This window comes from Eulemur rufifrons, chromosome 6 (genome assembly GCF_041146395.1).
Source record: "Eulemur rufifrons isolate Redbay chromosome 6, OSU_ERuf_1, whole genome shotgun sequence".
Lineage (NCBI taxonomy): Eukaryota > Metazoa > Chordata > Mammalia > Primates > Lemuridae > Eulemur > Eulemur rufifrons.
Window position 1 is genome coordinate 40657902 of NC_090988.1, and position 24940 is coordinate 40682841.

General features: G+C 35.6%; 1 protein-coding gene across 1 annotated transcript in view; it reads left to right on the forward strand.

The window, feature by feature from the left end:
- NOX4 (NADPH oxidase 4) overlaps positions 1-24940 on the forward strand; it is a 144564-nt gene that overhangs the window by 114692 nt on the left and 4932 nt on the right. The window contains exons 14-17 of the mRNA XM_069470482.1: positions 10771-10890; positions 12480-12588; positions 16286-16354; positions 21991-22091. Of these exons, the coding sequence (XP_069326583.1) occupies positions 10771-10890; positions 12480-12588; positions 16286-16354; positions 21991-22091 (399 nt within the window). The remainder of the gene's footprint in view (positions 1-10770; positions 10891-12479; positions 12589-16285; positions 16355-21990; positions 22092-24940) is intronic.

A 24940-nucleotide genomic window follows, 5' to 3' on the forward strand; every position in this document is an offset into this window, starting at 1 on the left:
ATAAATAAACTTATACCTGAAGTAGGAAAGGAAGGCCACCAACTTAAAGAATTAGTGTTTGGTTTATACATATTTCTTCAAAACTAATTACTATGCTAAATTCTTGGATTGCTTTGGGAGTTTATTCAAGTATTCACTAAACTTTGCTTTCTGGGGAAATTATTTCCTTCCTAATACTTAGCTTTGATAATGCTTGCTTAATTCTGAGAACAAAAATAAATATAGAATCCTAATTATATTGCTTGTGCATTGTTTCAGATATTAATCCAAATTTAATCTTTGGCAATAATCTTATAATTCCCTCATAACACACACAAGAACACACTTGTATCTATACAGCCTTGCATTCATACATTACTCTTTATATACACACTGACAGGAAGCACGCATGTACCTGAAAAGACTAATGCGTGACCATGATATCAATATTTTTATCCACAGCTGCTGTTTACAGCAGCTAATAACACCTGCATTTCTGCTTCTTAGGCTTACTGTCTGCCTAACACCTTTGCTTGAACAGAGTAGTCACAGTAGTTTCTCAGATGGTTATCTATTTGCAGCTACAAGCACACATCCGAGATTCATGGGTTCAGTTCTAGACCACTGCAATAAAGCGAGTCACAGAAATTCTTTGGTTTCACAGTGCATATGAAATTTATGTTTATACTATACTAAGTGTGCAATAGCATATGTAAAAAAAAAAAAAAAAATGCACATGCCTTAATTAAAATACCTTATTGCTAAAGAATGCTAACAATCATCCGAGCCTTCAGCAAGTTGTAAACTTTTTGCTGGTGGAGGGTCTTGCCTCGATGTTGATGGCGCTGACTGATAAGGGTGGTGGTTGCTGAAGGCTGGGGTAGTTGTGGCAATTTCTTAAAATAGGACAGCACTGACGTTTGCCACATCAGTTGACTCTTCTTTTCACAAAAGATTTCTCTGTAGCATGTGATGCTGACTGGTAGCATTTTACCTACAATAAAACTTATTTCAAAATTGAAATCAATCCCCTCAAACCCTGGTACTGCTTTATCAACTAAGTTTATGAAATATTCTAAATCCTCTGTCATTTCAACAATGTTCACAGCATCTTCACCAAGAGTATATTCCATCTCAGGAAGTCACTTTCTTTGCTCATCCATAAGAAGCAACTCCTCATCCATGAAAGTTTTATCGTGAGATTATAGCAATTCAGTCTCACGTCTTCAGATCTCCCTTCTAATTCTAATTCTCTTGCTATTTCTACCACGACTGCAGTTACTTTCTCCACTGAAGTTTCAAACCCCTCTGAGTCATCCATCAGGGTTAGAATCAACTTCTTACAAATTCCTGTTAATGTTGATATTTTGACCTTCTCCCATGAATCACAAATGTCCTCACTGGTATCTAGAATGGTGAATCTTTTTCACCATTCTAGGCAAAAATTTATTTTGCCATCAGAGGAATCACTGTGGCAACTATAGCCTTACGAAATGTATTTCTTAAATAATAAGACTTGAAAGTTGAAATTACTCTTTGATCCATGGGCTGCAGAATGGATGTTTTGTTAGCAGGTGTGCAAACAACATTCATCTTGTACATCACCATCAGAACTCTTGGGTGACTAGGTGCATTGTCAGTGAGCAGTAATAGTTTGAAAGGCTTTTCTCTGAGCATTAAGTCTGAACAGTTGACTCCAGATACTCAATAAAGCATGCTGTAAACAGATGTGCTATAATTCAGGCTTTCTTTTTCCATTTACAGAGCATAGGCAGAGTAGATTCAGCATAATTCTTAAGGGCTCTAGGATTTTCAGAATGGTAATTGAGCATTGACTTCGACTTAAAAGTCACCACTACTTTAGTCCTTAACAAGAGTCAGTCTGGCATTTGAAGCTTTGAAACCAGGCATTGACTTCTTCTCTCTAGCTATGAAAGTCTTAGCTGGTACCTTCTTCCTCTATAAGGCTATTTTATCTACATTGAAAATCCAATGTTTAATGTAGCCTCTTTCATTAATTATCTTAGTTGCATCTTCAGGATAACTTGCTGTAGCTTCCACATCAGCCCTTGCTGCTTCATCTTGAGCTTTTATGTTATGGAAATGGCTTTTTTCCTTAAACCTCATGGACAGCCTCTGCTAGCTTTGAACTTTCCTTCTTCAGCCTCCTCACCTCTCTCAGCCTTCAAAGAATTAAAGAGAGTTAGGCCCTTGCTCTGGATTTAGCTTTGTTTTAAAGGAATATTATAGTTGGTTTGACTTATCCGGACCATTAAAACTTTCTCCATATCAGCAATAAGGCTGTTTTGCTTTCTCATTATTTGTGTGTTCACTGATGTAGCACTTTTAATTTCCTTCAAGAACTTTTCCTTTGCATTCATAACTTGGCTAATTTTTTGCTCAAGAGGCCTAGCTTTCATACTATCTTGGCTCGCAACATTCCCCCCTCACTAAGCATAATCATTCCTAGCTTTCGATTTGACCTGAGACACATGCAACCCTTCCTTTCACTTGAACACTAGGAGGACCTTTTAGGGCTATTTATTGACCTAATTTCATTATTATTTTGTCGTGGAGGCCCAAGGAAAGGACAAGAGACAGGTGAATGGCTGGTTGGTGGAGCAGTCAGAACACGAAAAAAAACATTTATGGATTAAATTTTCTGTCTTATATGGACAAGGTTCATGGAGCCCCAAGCCAATTATAATAGTTATATCAAAGACCACTGATGACAGGTCACCATAACAGATATAATACTAATGAAAAAGTTTGAAATATTGTGAGAATTACAAAAATGTGATGCAGAGACACAAGGTGAGCACATGGTATTGGAAAAGTGGCACCAAAAGACTTGCTTGATGCAGGGTTGCCACAAACCTTCAACTTGTAAAAAACACAATATCTGCAAAGTGCAATAAAGCAAAGCACAATAAAATGAGGTATGGCTGTATTTCCCTAGGTTTCCTTAACTGTACTGCCTTATATTCCTCCTTCTCTTTCTTAAATGACTTTTCTGATAGTGTTATAGTCAGTTCAGGCTGCTATAATAAATTGCTGTAGACTGGGTGATTTAAACAATACACATCGATTTCTCATAGTCCTGGAGACTGGGAAATCCAAGATCAAGACTCTGCAGATTAGGTGATGAGTGAGGGGCACTGTTTTTGGTTCTTATGTTCTCATTGTATCCTCACATGGAAGAGGACAGAGAGAGAGAAAGCCAGCTCTCTTCTGTGTCTTCCTGTAAGAGCACTAGTCTTATCATGAGGGCTCCATTCTCATGGCCTAATTACCTTACAAAGGCCCTATTTCCAAATACCATTGCATTGGGGATTAGGGTTTCAACATAGGCATTTAGTGGGGACACACATATTCACTCCATAGATGATACTGATGATGCATTCTAATCTTTAACAGAGATACCCTATGACAATCCTTCTTCAGTGTCTAACCTTGGGGCAGATGTACTTTTTGGCATATGTAAATTAAAAGAATAAAAATCATATACTGATAGCACACACCATGTTATGGAATTTAAGAGTGCAGACTCTGACTTTGCCTCCTGGGGCAACCTGCTACCTCTGTGACTCATTCTGCCTGGTATGAAGGGGGGGATGAAAACAATACCTAGTACTCTAATACTCAGGGGAGTCATGAAGCTTAAATGAATTAATAAACATAAAATATTTAGAACAAAGCTTGGCACATAGTAAATACTCCGTATCAGCTGCTAATGTTATTTATAATTATTTAACATTACATATAGAATTAACTAGATTTTCATCTTTCTAAATACCTTAGGGAAGCACTTTGTTTGTTGATCCTGAAGAATAGCTCTATCACAGGGTATTTTTGTGAACCTGCCTTTATTAATACTTAGGGAAGTACTGTTTAGCCAATATTTCTAAATTATTGCTAGATACTAATGTGAGACACTGCTTTGGTGACCACCTAACATGTTTATGAACTTCACTTTTCTGAACTATCAATGAAAGCATGCTAATTAAAAGCTTTTAAGTCTGAGTGATATTTGTATAAATAATTCTGGATTACATACCAGTTTATTTAAATTATAGAATATTAAGTACTTCCATCTTCCCATCTAATGCCTAGTTTGGCAGTAGAATTTTAGGAAGTGGAAGTGGGACAGAGAAGAGATAATAAAATTCTATCCATTTGTGCTGTGCCCAGAGATTGATGAGTTGGTCCAGGGCAGAGAATGGGAGCAAAGACTGGGCATGTGAAGAATGTTGGGTAGGAGAGATTTACAGTAAGGGCCAAATCCATAAGTATCAATGGGGCAGAGATTTGTGTATATCTGGACCTGATTTGAAATAATTTTGCTTTATCTTTGGTTTTAAATATTCTCAATTATATTCTCCCTCAGATGTAATTTCAGTTATTCATTATTGCAGATAACTGAAAGTCAATGAATTTGTAGGCTGTGGTGATTTGAATTTTGGGTGAGGTCTCTATTTAGTCACATAGGGTCCCTATATTCTTTAACTTCTTGTTATCAAGAGGCATTTAACAAATAATAAAATATGGAAAAGTGTGTCCTCTATTTAGGTGAAAAAAATTCATGAAGAAAACTGACTAGTTCCTAGAATGTGTGTGTGTGTGTGTGTGTGTGTGTGTGTTTAAAGGAAAACTATTAAAAACATTACCAGCAATGATGCTGGGGAACATTGTTCTAAAATATAATAATGTTCATTAATCGCATTATTACATTCGTGAACTCTAACTTGACCCATTGCTAAAACTGGGGCATCCATTCTCATCAGGATATAATTGTAGACATTGCTCCATGAAAATTCTCAGAGCATGAATATGTGTGACAGTTGTCAGATAGAGACAGATGAGTAGAAAGAAAAAAAGGAGTGTACACTTAATTCAAAATACACGTTGTTGATTTATGGGTTGGAGAAAACAAATAGAGATAAAGAAACAAGTTTTATTTCTCATTCCTTACTGATGTTATTGTCATTAACTTGAAGTATTTAGACTAGAAAGTAGTTATTCTTATCCTCGTAAATGCAGCTTGGACTTGTAAAATGGTTGAGGACATCTGGCATAATTTTATTCACAAATGACTTGCAAACGTCTTGGCAATTAAGCCAGCAAAACATGACCAGTAGCTCCGGAAGGGTAAATCATGATATGTATAAAAATATTGTGAAAATAGAGGAATGAAATATTTCTACTTGGTTCCTATAAAGATCAAGTTCTCTGAGCTGCCTAATATCAGAACTATTTAGAGAGAGGAATATTATTTATGACAAAATTCAGAGCTGTTCCTTTCTGGCTTGGTTTGCTGCCAAAGAACAACCTTGATTGTTTAGACAATAAAAACAATGTCCCAACTCAATCTCATTTCCAATGGGCTGCTTACAAGTACCTTCAAACAGTGATATTGGGTAATATCCTTAAACTGCAAAGCCTCAGATGACCTTTCAAGATTTCATTTATTCTCCAGCTAACTTTTCTTTCTCTTTCCTAACAAAGTTTTGAGTTCCTCTTCTAGAGACCTTTCCTTCCTCTTCAGTAATTTTCATTCAGTCTGCATGTCTGAGCCAAGTTTCATTCATAATAGTAAAGAAATAATAATAACACATACTGAATACTTTGTACATGCTGGGAATTGTACTGCATGCTTTACATGCTTTAATGCTTACATGCTTTAATGCTTTACATGCTTACATGCTTTAATGCTTACATGCTTTAATGCTTACATGCTTTAATGCTTTACCTGCTTTAATGCTTACCAGTCCCCTATGAAATAGGTAGTGCTGTTTCCCCAGTTTTACAGATTAGAGGACTGGGATTCAAAGAGGGGAATGCCTTTGAAGGCATTTGTGTAAATGCCTTTTGTAAAGTTACATGTCAGAGCTGGGTCTCAAACCCAGATCTGTTTGCCCCCCAAATTATGCTTAACTCTGCTATACTGCCTCTCATACATTTATCCATCCATATTTCCATTCATCCATTCATCAAATATGTATTGAGTACTTACCATGCAACAGAAGCAATCACAATTAGTGAGAATACAAAAATAATTAGGACATAGAATATGGCTTTGAGGAACCTATAGTCCAGTGGGGGAAAAGCAGAATCACAGTGAAGAAATTACAGCAATGGGCTAAGACCCATACATAGGGAAATGCACAAAATTCTATGGGAGAAGAGAAAGTGCCTATCTAGGTAATTCATAAAAAGTTCAATTTTTCGCTTGAGTAAAATCTTGATAAATGAACTGGACCAGATGAAGAGGACTTTTAGACAGAGCAAAGAGCATAGCAGCAATATGGAGCAATGGAAGTGGGTGGTCATTGAGGGATGGCCCCCAGGTGGCTGAAAACTGTGTGTGTGCGTGTGTGTGTGTGTGTGCGCGTGTGTGTGTGTGTGTGTGTGCACAGCACACGTGTGCATGCATATGTAAGTGCACATGCACACACTCAAGGGGTGGGAGTGTAAAGAGAAATGAGGGCAGGGGCCAGTTCATGAAGGGACTGGACTGTCACTTAAAGAAACTTGGACTTTGTTGTGACGACAGTGGCGAGCCATGAAAGGATTTTAAGCAAAGGAAAAAGATAATTAGATTTACATTTTCATAGTTTTCTCATGGAAGCAGAGAGGCACATGAGGCACTACCTGGGGCCAGCACACTAGCCAGTTAGCAATTTCACATTCAGGTGGAAAGTGATAAAGGATCTATGCTGTGGTAATAGTAATATGGAAGATTGGATAGATGTCTAAGGATGTTAGGTGGCACAAACAACAGACTGTGCTGACTACTGGGCTAGAGGGAGAGGGAGGAGGAAGGAGAGGGGGGAGGAGGGAGAGGGAGAAGGAGGGATCTTTGGGTGACTTCAAGCTTTTTCACTTGAGTCACATTCTGGGCTTACAATCCTCATGATTGGGGATGAGTGACAGTCTCTCTGAGCATCATTTGTATTTTTTGTTCTGTAATTCAAATGGTGATAATGGAGATACCTTCCTTTTTAATGTTGCTTTGAGGAATACACAATCCCTGACATACTAATAATTCTATCTTGTAAGGCTTTGCAATATTTGAATAAAATGATACAAAGCACCTGGTCTTTTGCAAAAGTGAATCCTCATTACCATTCTCACTGTCAGCTCCGTTCTGCCATTTCTCAAAAGTGTGGCTTACCTCAGGGCAGTGGGGAAGGCTCTACCATGTGGACTGCTTTAGTGTCTTCACTCCAGTCGAGATCCTGCCGGAAGGGATATGTTGTTCTGACAAAGATGGCTCTGGATGATAGGCTCTGTGTGGAGGATGATTAGTCAGGAAGGAGACCTTTCTATTGTGTGTCTTCCTATGTGTGGTTGGGGCTGTTCTAGTACAGTTTCCACAATCACAACTATTCATAGCGTTTTTCACAGTGTAGATAATATTATAATATTGCCCTTCATTGAAGGATTACTGTCTCTCATCTTATCCCTAAACTTAGGCTTTCTTTTGTATAGTAGGTGAAATTCCAATACCTGGCTGGCAAGAGATCTAAAACAGGTAGTATTCCGAATAGAATGTGGACTGTATTATCATAATGTGAATTCCTAATGCTAATGATATTTGCAAAACTAGGCAAGCAAGATGTCAGGAGGAATCTGGCTGTGATCAGGTAGCAGGTCCCAACCCCTGGACTGGGAATCACAAGTAAAGACCCTTTCATGAGGACTACATAAAAGCTAGGTGGAACCACTGAAAAATTAAAACAGTTTAACAGAAACTGAGGCACTGCTGAAATTGTGAAGATTTTGGCTCAGAGATACAAGTCAAGAAGCTCTGTTAGTGCAAGGCTAATGGGCAAGCAATAAGGATACCTTCAAGCTGAGTGAGAGAATAACTCATTCCTAACTCAAATAAGAATCGGTTCAAGGGTAGGGCCAAACTGGGTCTATAGCTGGAGGTTGTTAGGTGGATGGTGTCTCAGAACAAGCTGGGGAAGTAGGCATTTTCTAGGAGATAAATTAAGCACACATGATTCTCCATCTAGTGCCTTTGAGAGCCATTTACTTTTCTCATTGCCCCGTCCTGCGTTCTCAGCTGTCATGCATCTTCTCGGACTCTGTTTTGGGGATTTTTTTAATTTATTTTGGGTTTTTTTTTTGTTTTAATTAGAAAGAGAAAGTGTCCTGCAGTTCTTCGTTTGTTAAAAAATCTTCAGGACACTTTAACTTATAAAATTTATCAATTCATAATGGTTATGGGAATATCATTTTGATCATGTGATTCTTTTATAGGAATCCTTGCCAAAGAGTTTTTCTTTTTGAAGATCCTAAATTAATTAATGGCTTCTGTTTGTAAGGCCTTGATGGAATGATTCAGAATTCCAAGAGATAAACAGTAAAGTGGGTTTTCAATCAATGTTGCTTTTATTTTATACATGAGATTGCATTAGATAGTAATTACAAATTAATTAAAGAGATTTCTTAGCCCCTTGCTGGTGAAGTTTCTTTCTTCAAATTGTTGCTAAAGTCCAAACAATGTGGACTACCACCTCCCACCAAGTCTGAACTCAAATGTTAAGGGACTACCCTTATCACTGTACAGATGCTCCTCCACTTACCGTAGCGTTAAGCCCCAACAAACCCATTATAAACTGAAAACACTGAAAGTTGAAAATGCATTTGATACATCCTAAGTGTATGTATTATTACTACAATACTACCCCAAACTTGGGAGTTTGCATTAAAGATGTAAAAATAAACAAATTTTAAAAGAAACTTTAACACATTTCCCGAATTTATTTTACCATAACATACTTTTTTCCCTCTTGTATTATTGTTGTGTGAGATTGCTTTTGGGAATTACTGGCATAATTAATATCTATTTTTTAAAAAAATTAATAAAGATGTTTTCTGTAAACGGTGATTAGCTTTCTCCTCAGATTGTCTAAATAAATTCTATTTTAATTTAGTATGCTATCAGTGTGTTTGGAGGTATGCAAAATTTCAAAAAGTGTCAGTATATTTTTATCTTTAATACAGTTGAATCAATGTGTAGCTGATAAATAAAAGAAGGAGATCTGATATAGCTGGTCTATCAACTCATCAGTCTTAATAAAACAAATCAGTTTTATAAAATGTTAATAAATTCCCTCAAGGGACAAAATTTATTAAAATTTCAAAAAGTGTTTATTTTGGGGTGGGTCAGGGAAAGGGATCTCTCTATTCTTAGAACTCTCTTAGATCCACAATTTTTATAAACGATCTTTTCATTAGTCGCCAACTGAAGCTTAAAAATGTGTCAAGTTGATCTTATCTCCACTACATTGTTGCAAGACTTTGAATAGTTGCCTTCAATTTCTGTAATCTTGTCACATATAGTAGTAACATAACATTCTTTTAAAGACCTTGTACTAAGATAGGAAGAAAGTCACCACTCACAAATGAAAGGCGATTTGTTTTGCACATTAATCAGATTAAATATGTAAAAAATAATTTAAGTAGTTTGTCTTCCTCAAAAAACCAGATGTTGCCAAGTAATCAATTACTAGTAATTTCATCTTTATCCTTCCTCTAATAAAAGCAAAATTTTATCTCACCTGGTACAACAAAGCATTTCAAATGAAAAACAGCAGATTCTCTAAGGTCTTTCAAACCAAATCCCCGTCTACACGTCCTGTCTCATACTGAACTCAGCCCACTGCTTGCATTGATGCTGCCCTCCCAGACGGCCTGGCGGTGCACCGTAGGCTCTCACTGGTGCCACTGACAAAAAGCATTTGTGATATTTGTGTGGCCCTCCACAATTCTTAATCTTTCTGTAGCATCACATCTTGTTGACCCTTTTCCAGATGAAGGAAATCTGGTGTAGAGAGGACAAGGAACTTTCCTGTGATCTGCCCCCTAGTAAATGACTAGAACTCTGTGTTCTAGTATTCTTGTCCAAAGTTATTTCAAAAGACCAAAGAATAGCTTTGTGGGCATGCTTGGAAGGATATGTATGGGGGTGTGTGGGTCAGAAAGCCAACCAGTAGGAAAGAGGGGCCAGTGGCCAGAACATAGTCCTACAGCCAAAATATTAATAGATGCAGGGAGTCTGAGAAATGGAGTATCTTGGCTGGGCATTTTGTTTCCCTGAATAACATCAATGTCTTGTTACTAAGAAAGAATGGGTATAGAGTAATGGGTAAAGAAAAATGGATATTGAGTGAACAGTTAGCAATTTCTGTTGCAGTTAAGGATTTCTCTTTCTCTCACACACACATATTTGAATATATAAGCACAAGTAGAACAAGCAGAGCTTCCTTTGTGAATGTTCTTCAGCTGTTTTTGTACTTAATGAACTGAACTAGGGCAAGAGGAGGAATAGTGTTAGATTCTTTTTCTTACTCCTATTATTTTTGTGTTCACATAGTAAATGTTTAAGTAAATATTTCAGCTAGCAACCTTGCTATTGAAGGCAACATTATTTATTGACTTTGCATACAGCAGTTGGTATTTTAATTTAGTCAGATACAGTACTATTAATATAATATGACCAGAGCTTTAACTTGTCCTTAGCTATGTGGCATGGGCCTATTTACATTTCTTTGTACTTTTAATTAATGTTTCACACAAAAAGACATGCTTAGAGACAGATATACTTGCTTTAATATTGACAATTCATAAACAACATTCCTCTCGGTTTATCACTATGAGAAACAATGGAATAAAGCCTGAGCCATCACAAAGCCTAGAGATTGTATTCAGATGTTTGCTCCATGTTATAGAAAAGGAACGTATTCATATTTTTCACACCTTTGTCTGCCTTCTCTACAGGCTATACATCGATGGTCCATTTGGAAGTCCGTTTGAGGAATCACTAAACTATGAGGTTAGCCTCTGCGTGGCCGGAGGCATTGGAGTAACCCCATTTGCATCAATACTCAACACCCTGCTGTACGTCATTTTGATCCATCTTATTAGTCCAAATAGAGAACTGCCAATATTTCAGACATCTCTCTTTTTAGCGTAATTCCTTACAGAATTCTTCTACTCGTTGTTCAAGGAATTCCATTTACTGATTGATGAGGGGAATAGTTCAGTGATCCTCAACATGTGGTTTCCGGCTCCTAACATGCTCTCTTATAAAAATATGTCAGTACCACAGTTATGCATACCTCTGTCCTTTTCCTCTGTTAAGTTATTCGCCGCCACCCTTCATTTCTCTACCTCCTCATCAGTGGTAAGTGGCACTATTCATTCATTCAGTCAACAAATATTTTTGAGCAGCCATGTGCAAATCTGTCTTATGGGTAATGGGAACACAGCAATGAATGAAAACAGAGTCCTTGCTCTTAAAAAGCTTACATTCAAGTGGAGCAGGTAAAAAATCAAGCAATGAGAAATTTATAAATAAAATTATTTCAGAAATATTAGAACCATGATGAAAAGAAGACAGATTAATGAGATACAAAAATAAAGTGTTGGGGTTATTGTAGAAGTATGGCCTGGGAAAGATTTTTTGAGAAGATGACAAATAAACATATCATTCCTGGGTTTATTAGCAAATTTACAGCAGACTGAAGAAAAGAAATTTCAAAGGTGAGATCGCTTAACCAGGAAGTACTCCTTCAGTTATTTTAGTTCCAGGATTATCAGCCAAAGTTAACTGATTGCTATTAATTCTCATGAAAACACAAACAAAATGAAGTTACTGTTAAATCTGTTTCATTTGCTTTTCAAGTTGACACAATTTAATTACAACTGTTTTGTGGAGTACCAAAAATAAATGATAAGCTGAAGTGGTATGTTTGAATGACATTGTATTTCAATTTTAAATACTAGATGCCAATTTGGGACTTTCTGGAGGTTCTGACAAAAATAACCATATTCCAAGCCAGAAATCATTTGTTTCTGACAACACATTGCAATTTATTAGGACACCTAATGTTATGAAAAAAAAAAAGAACATTTTCTTAACCTCAAGTCTACTTCATAGTTACAAATAGGGATCCAGACTTGGAACTATGAGTTGCTGGAATGCATTACATAGCACGTGGTTGTGAAATCTCTTTCTTTAATGATTATTAAGAAAGGGATAAACAACCAATTTTCTGGAATGGTTTTGGCTCATTTTGCCTGAAAGGGCAATACGAATGACCTTTGGACCCTGTTCAGTGGTAGAATTCACTGAAAATAGAGAACCTTTTTTTCTGAGATGCAGGGGCCAAAATTATTTTGATTCAGGAGTTCAGTGATGGCTCTCAGCTGGATACAGATGATGTGCATATTTCTGAGTAATAGTCATTAACACTTAAATTCATGAAGTATGTCATGTCTTTGAGTCAGTATATTACATATTAAATTCATTTGGGAGTTATATTATTAGTAAGTGCTGTATCAGATGCCAGAATTTAAATATGTGGTTTTTCTGTTGGTTACTAATGAAACGTATTCTTCTTCCTTCCTTCCTTTCTTTCGTTTGTTCTTTCTTTCTTTCATTTATTTGCTGTTCTAATCATTACCATGCTATTTTAATTTTAAAGGGATGACTGGAAACCATACAAGCTTAGAAGACTGTACTTTATCTGGGTGTGCAGAGACATCCAATCCTTCTGTTGGTTTGCAGACTTACTCTGTATGTTGCATAACAAGGTAACATTGGGATTGTTTTTAGTTTTGTAATTTTTTAAATTAAAAAGCTGTTTTCTTTCATATTGTACAAGCAATAAATGCTTGCTATAGAATAAACTGCCTATTTGCATATGGAAATTATGCAGATAAGCATCAAGAAAAGAAATAAGTCCCTTAAACCTAAAAAAAAAAAAAAAAACAGAAATAACATCTACTAACAGGTACACATCTTTTCAGATATGGATATTTGTGATAATGCGTATGTATCTATGACATATTTTAACATAAAAACATTAATTTCCATGTTTTAACATACAATGTTTAACGTAGAAATGTGTACATATGGCTTGAGGTGGTGAGGGATGACAAAGGGAAACATCAGCAGACACTTGCTACAATACCTTCCGTCCTTTGTTCTGATAGCGCTATCCCTTACCTCCCTCTTTAATATTTCAATTAGACCATCACCAAACTTCTTGGAAAATGATGCAGAATCTCAAAAATCCCAAATTCTGTATTTTAATTTTTACAAAGATAAAAGCAGACATTTTTTACCTATCTTACCTGTCACATTTTATTCTTCTATTTATCTTTATTTATTCAAATTATACAAGTAATATTCAAGTACATCTTTGCTACAAATATTTTAAGTAATTCATATAAAGTAAAATTGTTTTTTACTACCTTCCCCACCCAACCTGTGTAACTAGTTGTAACTCATGAGTGTTCTATAAAGTCTATCATACTATTTATTAATGTTCTGCAATTACCTTTTTAAACTTATTACTATGTCTTGAATATTTTTTGATATTAGTACAAATAGAGCTACTTCATTCTTTTTATTGCTGTAGATTATTTCATAACACTGATGTATTTAGTTTATTTAACAATTCCGTAATGTCTGATATTTAATTTTTTTATTACAAATAATGCTGAAATGGGTATTATTATACATGCCTCTTTGTGCATGTATTTATTCAGTCAGTCATTCTGTCATTCCACAAATGTTTATTAACTGCCTGCTATCATTCAGGAAATGTCCTAGGAGCTGGACGTGCATCAGGTAACAAAATAAAACCAAATTTCTGATCTCATGTAGTTTATGTTTTAAGTGAGGGAGATAGACAAAAAACCAATAAATACATAGGACGTCTGATTATGAGATTCCAGTTAGAACAAAGAAGAGGAAAGTAGGGGCGAAGCAACATGAACAGTAGAGGGCATGGTAATTTATATTGTTATATTTATATTGTTCAGAACCAAAAAAATGCTGTTTGAGGAGAGACTTGAGTAAAGTGAATGAGCAGAGTAGACATGTATTTTGGAGAAAAATTTCAAGGCAGAAGATCCTAACTTCACAAGCAAGGACTCTGATGCTTGCTGTGTTGGAAAAAGAGGAAGGAGGTCTGTGTGGATGGAACAAAGTAAGCAGGAGAAAGAATGGTAGGAGAGGCAATTAGAGAGGTGGCATGGGTGCTTTCTAGGAAGAGGTGGATTACATAGGGCCTTGGACTTCATGCAAAAAAAAAAAAAATGGTTCTAGGTATATATCTAGAATAATTGAAAGCAGGAAATCAAACAGATATTTGTACACCAGTGTTCATGGAAGCATTATTCACAATAGCCAAAAGATGGAAACAACCCAAATATTCACCGATAGATGAATGGATAAACAAAATGTGGCATACACATAAAATGGAATACTAACTTAGCCTTAAAAGGAAGGAAATTCTGACACATGCTACCAATATGGGTAAACCTTGAAGACATTATGCTAAGTGAAGTAAGCCAGACACAAAAGGACAAATATTGTATGATTCCACGCATAGGAGATACATTACAAATTAAACTACTGTTTATTTTTTAAATTTTTTTTTATTTCAGCATATTATGAGGGTACAAATATTTAGGTTACATATATTGCCTTTACCCCATCTGAATCAGAGCTTCAAGCGTGTCCATTAGGTGCGCATATATACACACCCATTAGGTGTGTATATACCCATCCCTTCCTCCCCACTCCCATCTGCCTGACACCCGATGAATGTTACTACTGTATGTGCACATAAGTGTTGATCAGTTAATACCAATTTGATGGTGAGTACACGTGGTGTTTGTTTTTCCATTCTTGTGATACTTCACTAAGCAGAATGGGCTCCAGCTCTATCCAGGATAATACAAGTGGTGCTAGATCACCATTGTTTTTTATGGTTGAGTAGAACTCCATGGTATACATATACCACATTTTATTAATCCACTCATGTATTGATGGGCACTTGGGTTGTTTCCACATCTTTGCAATTGTAAATTGTGCTGCTATAAACATTCTAGTGCAGATGTCTTTTTTATAAAATGTCTTTGGTTTTTTGTAATGGGATTGCTGGATCAAATGGTAGTTCTACTTGTAGCTCTTTGAGGTATCTCCATATTACTTTCCACAGAGGTTGTACTAGTTTGGAGCCCTACAAGTAGTGTATGTGTGTTCCTATCTCTCCACATCCACGCCAACATTTATTGTTTTGGGCCTTTTTGATAAAGGGCATTCTCACTGGAGATAAGTGATTTCTTATTGTGGTTTTGATTTGCATTTCCCTGATGATTAGAGATGTTGAGCATTTTTTCATATGTTTGTTGGCCATTAGTCTATCTTCTTTTGAAAAGTTTCTGTTCATGCCCTTTGCCTACTTTTTAATGGGGTTGTTTGATTTTTTCTTGCTGATTTTCCTGAGTCCTGTATAGATTCTAGTTCAGCCCTTTATCGGACGTGTAGCACGCTAATATTTTCTCCCGTTCTGTAGGCTGTCTGTTTGCCCTTGTGATAGTTTCCTTGGCTGTGCAGAAGCTTTTTAATTTGATCAGGTCCCATTTATTTATTTTTGTTGTTGCTGTGATTGCCTTTGGGGTCTTATTCATAAATTCTTTGCCTAGGCCAATGTCTATAAGAGTTTTTCCAACATTTTCTTCTAGAATTCTTATAGTTTCATGCCTTAGGTTTAAGTCTGTTATCCACGGTGAGTTGATTTTTGTGAGAGGTGAAAAGTGCTTAGACAGTAGAATGATGGTTGCAAGAGCCTGGGGGAAGGGGGAATGGGGAATTATTGTTCCATATTTTTTCCAGACTATTTATTTTTGTAGGTACATTTCTTGCCACATACATTTTTATACAAAGGAAACCAGTGCTTAGTAAGAGGAAGGCAGGAACAAGAAAAAGTGTCTATAGTTTGTTTTTGTTCTTTGCTTTGTTTTGCATTTCCTAGCATACATAGCCTGTATCACTATTGTCTTTTTTTTTTTTTTTAAGAAAATTATGTTCATGATGAGTAAACTCCTAGGTAAAATTTAGGGACCCTTAGGGAATAAAATAAAGAATATTTGGGAAGGACTTAGGGAAATATTAGTTTAGTATAGTATTTAGCATGCTAGATTTTGCATATATAAAGATAACAGAGAATTATTCGTTTCCACCACCACCATCATACTTAATTTATGCCAGTAGAGCAGGTTATTAATGTTAGAATCTGTCATATGTATGTGTATGTATGTGTGTGTGTATTCGTTTGCTTATAGATATTAACTGTATTAAGCCAAGATAGGTGTTAAATTCTAGAATCACGTATGTTAGAAAATCTAAGTATACAGAAAGAATTTTTTTTCCAAGTCAGAAAAGTTTGAGCCAGAAAGAATTTTAGTAAATCTGTTCATGTTTCTGTCCTCTCAGTTTTGGCACGAGAACAGACCTGACTACGTCAACATCCAGCTGTACCTCAGTCAAACAGATGGGATACAGGTATGTGGTTGGATGTTACTGTAAATTAAACAAGCCTCTTGATAATAGAAGATTTACTCTGGAAACTGTGCGGGGGGAAAAAAAATTCTGCAGGTGGTTTAAACAGAAGTTTCCTAGAGGAAGGCCTCCTTTGGAACGTGTCCAGAAGTCATATGATGCCTTTCATTTGTCCTTCTCACAGGGGACTGGAGCAGATCTTTTAAGTCCTTCCCTCTCCTTTTCCCTATCACCTCAAATTCTCTGCCTCTAAAAACTCAGGCTACACATGAACAGCCTTGTGATTTTTCTTTCATCAAGGGGCGGTTTTATGTGGAGAGAGAAGATGAGTTCTTATGCAACTCAGCTTATTTCCCTCCAAGGGAAACTAGATTGTTTATTTACTGTGCTAGGCATTGTGTCAAGACTTTCACATACATTATCTCATATAACTCCAACAGATTCGAGAAGTAGATAATATTACTATCCCGGTTTTACAGATGAAGAAACTAATATTTAGAGACAACATCTAAGAATTGGATAGGAGTATAAATCTGGGTGTGAATGACTTTGCAAATTTAAATTTAGTATTTTCCATCATACATTTTCACAATATTTTGACTATTAATACAAAATATGAATGCTTGTCAGTTACCTCAAAACTAATCTAATCCTGTTTTCTTAGTCAGATTTCTACCCTACTTGGTATGTAAAAAATATTTCAGTTTACTACTATCATGAAGCAAGTAACTATCATTTTTCCTCATGATATTCCTGTAATTAAGATATGGAGCATAATTTACATTTGACTCTCAGTTTGTCTGCCTAGGACTTAGATACTTTCTTCTCTCTTCTCACTTCACTCTGACTCTTCACCATTAATTCAGATCTAATGATCTAATGTTCTATTTTTTTTTTCAAAATTTCAAGTAATTTATCTTCTTTTTTAAAATTTTTTATTTTAATTAATGTGAGTACATAATAGTTGTATATTGTTTTAGGGTATATGCAATGTTTTGACACAGGCATACAATGTGAATAATTAATCAAATCAGGGTAATTGGGGTGTCCATCACCTCAGGCATTTTACATTTCTTTGAGTTAGGAACATTCCTATTCCACTCTTTTAGTTAATTTAAAGTATTCTCAAACTTATTGTTGATTATAGTCACTTTGTTGTGCTATCAAATATTGTTCATTCTATCTAAACTATCTAACTATATTTTTGCACCCATTAACCATCCCAACTTTATCCTTCCTCCTAGTCTTTGGTAGCCATTATTCTACTCTCTGCCTCCATGAGAGCAACTTTTTTTAGTATTTAGCTTGCACATATGAGTGAGAATATGTGAGATTCATCTTTGTGTTCTTGGCTTATTTCACTGAACATAATGTGCTCCAGTTCCATCCATGTTGTTGCATATGGCAGGATTTCATTCTTTTTGTTGCCATATATTATTCCATTGTGTATATGTAGCACAATTTCTTTATCATTCATTCTTTGATGGACACTTAGGTTGATACCATATCTTGGCTATTGTGAATAGTGCTGTGATATAAGTGGGAGTGCAGATATCTTTGCAATGTACTGAATTCCCATCCTTTGGATATATACCCAGCAGTGGAATTGCTGGGTCATATGGTAGTTATATTTTTAGTTTTTTGAGGAACCTCCATATTGTTCTCCATAGTGGTTACACTAATTTATATTCCCACCAACAGTGTACAAGGGTTCCCCTTTCTCCACATTCTTGCCAGCATTCATTATTGCCTGTCTTTATTTTTGATAAAAGCCATTTTAACTGGGGTGAGATGATATCTCATCCATTTTGGATGCCCTTTATTTATTTCTTTTGTCTGATTGCTCTAGCCAGAACTGCTAGTACTATGTTGAATAACACTGGTGATAGTGGGCATCCTTGTCTTTTTCCCGATCTTAAAGGAAAGGCTGTCAGTTTTTCCCCATTCAGTATAGTACTAGCTGTGGGTCTGACAATATGGCTTTTATCACATTGAGGTAAGTTTCTTCTACACTCAGTTTTTTTCAGAATTTTTATCATGAAGAGATGTTGAATTTTTATCATCAAGGGCTTTTTCAGCATCAGTTGAAATGATCATATGGTTTTTGTCCTTTGTTCTGTTGATATGATGTATCACATTGATCAATTTGCATATGTTGAACCATCCTTGCATCCCTTTCCACCCTTTTATTTTTAGTTTATATGTGTCTTTATAGGTGAAGTGGGTTTCTTGCAGACAACATATATGTAGGTCTTTTTTTTTTTTTTTAATCTATTCAGCCACTCTATGTCTTTTGATTGGAGAGTTTAGTTCATTCACATTCAGTGTTATTATTGATAGGTAAGGACTTACTACTGCCATGTTGTTATTAGATTTCTGGTTGTTTTGTGATCTTCTCTTTCTTTTTCTCTTCCTTTGTGTATTCCTTTGTTAAAAATAATTTTCTTTGGTAGTGTTTCAATTTCTTGCTCTTTATTTTTTGTGTCCCTGTTGTAGGTTTTTTTAAATTTGAGGTTACCATGGGGTTTGCAAAAAACATTTTATAACCAATTATTTAAACATATGATAACTTAACTGTTCTTACAAACAAATAAGCAAAGGATATATAAAAAAAATTCTACACTTTAACTCTATCCCCCCTCCACTGTTTAACTTTTTGTTTCCATTAATACCTTTTTTTTACTATTTAGATTTCAAAAAGTTGTTGTAGTTATATTTGATAGGTTTGTCTTTTAATCTTCCTACTCAAGATATAAGTGGTTTATACACTGCAATTACAGCATTAGCATATTCTGTATATGTATACTTACTGTTACCCATGTATTCTATACCTTCAGATGATTTCTTATTATTCATTCATGTGAACAATGAAGGAGTTCTTTCATATTGAAGAACTCCTCTTAGCATTTCTTGTAGGACAGGTCTGGTGTTGATGAAATCCCTCAGATTTTGTTTACCTGGAAAAGTCTTTATTTCTCCTGAATGTTTGAAGGATATTTTTGCAGGAGATAATATTCTAGGGTTAAAGTTATTTTCCGTCAGCACTTTGAACATGTCATGCCACTCTCTCCTGGCCTGTAAGCTTTCCACTTAGAAGTCTGCTGCCAGACATACTGGAGCTCCTTTATATGTTATTATTATTTTTCTTTTTTCTTGCTTCCCTTGGGATGTTTTCTTTACCCATGACTATTGGGAGCTTGATTATTAAGTGCCTTGAGATAGTCTGGTTTAGGTTAAATCTGCTTGGTGTTCTATGACCTTCTTGTAACTGAATATTGGTATTTTTCTCTAAGGTTGGAAAGTTCTCTATTCCTATTTTTTGAATAAACTTTCTATCCCAGTCTCTCTCTCTACCTCCTATTTAAGGCCAATAACTCTTAGATTTGGCCCTTTAAGGCTATTTCTATATCTGGTAAGTGTGCTTCATTGTTTTTTTTATTCCCTTTTCATTTTCCTCTTCTGACTGAATATTTTTAAATAGCCTGTCAAGCTCACTAATTCCTTCCTCTGCTTGATCAATTCTGCCATTGAGAGACTCTGATACATATCTTGGTTTGTCAGTTTAATTTTTAGCTCCAGAATTTCTGCTTTCTTTTTAATTATTTCAATCTCTCTTAAATTTCTCTGCTACCCTTATGAAACCCTTCCCTGAGATGTCTTGAAGCATTGAACTTTTTCAGGACAGCTACTTTGTCTGAAAGGTCACATGTCTCTATCATTCTAGGATTTGTCATTGGTACCCTTATTTAGTTCTTTTGGTGAGGTTATGTTTTCCTGGATGTTCCTGATGCTTGTGGATGTTTGTCAGTGTCTAGGCATTGAAGAATTAGGTCTTTATTTTAATCTTTGTAGTCTGGGCTAGTTTGAACCAGTCCTTCTTGAGAAGGCTTTCCAGATATTCGAAGGGAATTGAGTGCTGTGATCTAAGTCTTTGATCATTGCAGCCATATCAGTGCTGGGGGTGCTCCAAGTCCAGTAATGCTGTGATTCTTACAGACTCCTGGTGGTGCCACCTTGGTGGACTGGGTAGGGTAAGATATGGGAGAATTCCATGGATTACCATGCAAAGTCTCTTACTCTCTTCCCTCACTCTCTGTACTGGGCTACTGGAGTTGTGGGAGGAATGACATGAGTACTCCATTGTGGACACACCTGAAGCCAGCCCAGTCTCACTTAAAGCCCATAGTGACTGCTTCCTGGCTACTTCTGATGTTTGTTCAAAGTCCAAGGGCTGTTTAATGAGCAGATGGTGAATCTTGTCAGGACTGAGTCCTTCCCTTAAGAGCAGCATATTTTCTTCGGGCCAGAATGGGTCTAGAAATGCTATCCAGAAACTAACGCCTCGACTCTATGGCTTCAGGAGTCTACTTGGTACTTTATTTTACTGTGGCAGAGCTGGTACTCAAGTTGCAAAACAAAGTCCTCTGAACTCTTCCCTTTACTTTCCCCAGGTGGAAGAAACTCCTTGAGCCACACTGCCTGTATTTAGGAGGAGAGGGGTGGTGACACAGGCACTGGCTTGGCCATCACCACTGGTGTCTCACTGGGTCATGTGCACCCCAGGTCCTCTGGCTCTGAGCCAGCACAACCATAGGAATTGCCCAAGGCCTGCAGCCTTTGTGGCTTTACTGCCTTACAAATTTATTCCAGGCTCCAGTCCAGTTTTTGTCGGCTGGTGGTGGGGCCAGCCAGAACTCAGGTTTCTAGGTGGAGGATTTCCCTCTGGCTGGGTGGGTCTAAATGCTCTCTCTGTGGGCACTGGCAGAAATCTTCCCTGTGCTGTGCTACCCTGTGCCAGGGTGGCCCTGAGTTTCAATTCAAAGCCCCACGATCACTTCAGTCTCCCTACCCTGAGCACACAGATTCTCTCTCCACTGGGCGTGCTGGTGCAGCACTGCTGGGAATGGGAAAGTGGTCGTGTAGGCAATGCAAGATTGTCTTTCTGCCCTTTTCAATGCCTCTTTCCCTGATATAATGTTAAAACCAAGTAATATAATCACTCACCTGATTTTTGGCTCTTCTGAAGGTGCTTGTTTGTGTAGATAGTTGTTGAATTAGGAGTTCGTACAGAGGGTCAATCCCTGGAGGTTTCTATTCAGCCATATTGCTCTTCTAATGTTCTCTTAGTTGCAGACACCAGCCCAATAATAGCCATTTGTTGATAGGCCCAAGTTTGTATTAATAGCTCTGCTGTCTTGGGCTGTCTTACCTACAATCATTTCCCCAAATTTATGATGACAATTTATAATATTTTATTCATATAATGAGCCAAATATGACAACTGTATTTGTGGTACAAAAATACTTCAATGAAATATATGCACTGAGCCTTTTTGAGAGTGAGCTATCAGAATGCATTCTTTGTCTTACATTGTAGTTTTTCAAAAATGAAGCAACTAAGTGAAGTCTAGGAAAATCAGCCATTTGTAAGAATGGCATTCAAGGAGATAGTGGATTTTAAAGGAAAATAGGAAGGAAATGATATGTCTAAATGATTGTTCTTACTAGGTTGCCATTTGACACTTATATTCTTTATATCACAGCAATTTGGTAGGAAACCACAAAACCAGCAGAAATGCTGTTAAAGAACTGAGTTATTTATCCAAATCTGTGAATAATATAGTGCTTTCTTTTTGGCAGAAGATAACTGGAGACAAATACCATGCACTGAATTCAAGGCTTTATATTGGACGTCCTCGTTGGAAACTTCTGTTTGATGAAATAGCAAAATATAACAGAGGGTAAGGATACTATATCTGAAAAAATTTGAAATGTAGTTAATGATTAAATGAAAATATTTCCAGATCATTGCATGAAGTTTTAAAAGATGAATTAGCAGTGGGTTTGCAAATTACAAAGTCACTTAAACACTCCATCACTATCAAAGGAGAAAGCAAGGCTGGTTATTGTAATGCAAAATAATTAAAATTTGGCTTAGAATTACTCTATAATATATTTATGAACTAGACTGTCATACTTGTTTATGAATTTGTGTAGACCCATATCCAAAATGGTATTCATTCCCACAGCATGTATCAGGTGATCATGGGAAAAGGTTTTCAAAAATGTTGGCAAACAAGGGAACTTCACAAATAGTTCTAACAATGAATGCATTTAAAAATCAAATCATTGTGCCTTTTACCAGAATCAATATCTTAAAAAAAAAAATCAACAAAAAAACTCTTCTTTGTAATATACAGTCATTAAACCAAGAATATTTCCACACATAATTTTTTTGAAATTATAACTTTATAAAGAATACTATCTTATGGACTATGTATCTGTGATCTGAAGAAATAACTATTAAAGGAAAAGCATTCACTTTAAGGCACAGACCAGCCAGCCCCTTTATCCTCTGTAAACTCACCATAATGAAGAGCAATGATATATAAGAATTCTAAAAAGATTTTGAAAACTATATACCCACTCATACATTTTTAAGTTTATATCTAAATTGTTTCATCATAAGTTTAAGTAGTTGAAAAAGATGTAATTTCTAACATATTGCAGATATCAACAATTTACAATTAAAATAATTCTTTTTATTTATTATTAATTAATTAATTAGTTTATACACACTAGACTATAAATATCTTGGCTACATGGTACCAACCTCATTGATTGTAAATATACACAAACAAGCTCTTCATTTAGCCGTAGAAAATTTTATTAATGCATCATTCTTTTTTTCCTTGAAATTAAATTTCTATTCCACTAACCCATAGAATTTTATCAGAATTCAATATATTTCTATGTTTGAATTATTTATACTTTTATTGCTAAACTAATAATATTTCTGTAACAAGGTTCAAGAAGTATATTTCATTTTCAAAATTTTCTGTGAACCTAAGATTCCAGTGTTAATGTTTACTTCTGGCTTGAGTTATCATTAAAATTATTAGCATATAGTTGATCACTGCATAATTTTAAAAATATATGTGATAAACATCAAAGGATATTTAATTATAAATGCATGAGCCAGCTTAAATAGATTTTATTTAAAAACCACATTTATGAATTCATAAATAAATATTATTAATTGAAAGATTCACTGATTCAAGATGTCCCCTGACTCTACCTGCAAAGATTTTGCTTTAGAAATTATGGAATGGAGCCTGAGAAGCAAAATTTAAAAAGGAATAAAGTTACCCATGGGGTTCAGATTACAGCCATGTTTGAAACCACTTCTGTAATATTTCCCTTTCCTTAATGAAGTAGTTTTGAGATGAAGAGGGAAGCATTATTTACAAAGTAGTGGTCCTTTGTAATATTCAGGGTGCTAAAGGTGAACTTTAGAAAAAAAATATGTATGTCAACCCAATTCCTTTCCCATCTTTCTCCAGTGTCACCCGTTTTAGATGTTATAATCTTGTCATACTCACCTGGCTCTTGCCATGCACCACAGACATGTTTCTATTTAATGGAATTTACTGACCTTTAATAAGAATTTTTTTATTGATTTTCATAGTATATTGCTAAAAACTCTGATAGTTTCTTTTGCTCAGTGCTGAAACAAAATCCCCAAACCGCAGAGCATCGTTTACAGGAAAATAGATTGGGTTTGTTCTTTCCTTCAGCTAGTTCTTAAGAATTCTCATTTGTTATACTCTTCATGTTTTAGAGCAATTTTATGTATGTGTTGGTAGGTAGTTCTTTTTCTGAGGACAGTAAAGGTCATTTAAGAAGAGCAAATGTGCACCATCTGCTGTTGACGTTTTGTACAACACTTTCACTTCATGTAATTTGCTCTGGGGCAGGCACTTGAAATGCATTATTTTTTTTAAAGGATTTTTAAATAGCATACTTAGGAAAAGAATGAATCAACTTTTTAAGGTCTCCATTAACTGGAAAAAAAGCGCGAAATGAATGGAAGTTTTCATTTAAGATGTAGCATTTTGGTTAACCTCCTGTGCATAAATTACTGAAAGAACATACAGAGATAAAAATAGGGAAGAGAGGCATATACATTAAACTATTTTTTAATACTGTATATTGGGCAACACTTTTGAGTTTTGAGAAAGTGGTTCTATATTAAACCAGTAGGCATTTGTTTAGTATACTATATAGAATACAAATTTAAATTGGATTAAACACTCCTGGGCCCAGAAGTGATGATTGGTAACTCTTTGTTATGTATACTTACAGAAGCTTTCATAAGTTTGTGTAAAAGTATATGTAAACATGTTTATATATTTTATATACATATATGTATACACATATATACATATATTTTTAAAATGTAAACCTTCGTTTTTAATCAAAAATTGAATCTATAGTATATAATTCTTCAACTTACTCTTTAATGATGAACTCATATATTGATCATGGATAATTTCTACCTCACAGTATTCTGGAATTTGGAATTGTGGTTACCATGACCATTACTACTCTAATTATGGATATTTCGTTTACCTCTAGTTCTTTAGTATACAAAGAGTACTGTAGTAACAATCTTTGTACATACTTTCTCACGTAAGGGTATTGCAGTTGATTAGGATCTTTGAAGTGTAATTGCTGTCTTAAAGGATATGTGTGTTTAGGTTCTGCTCTACCAAAACCAAAAGGTTGAATCAATTTATTTTCCACAGGC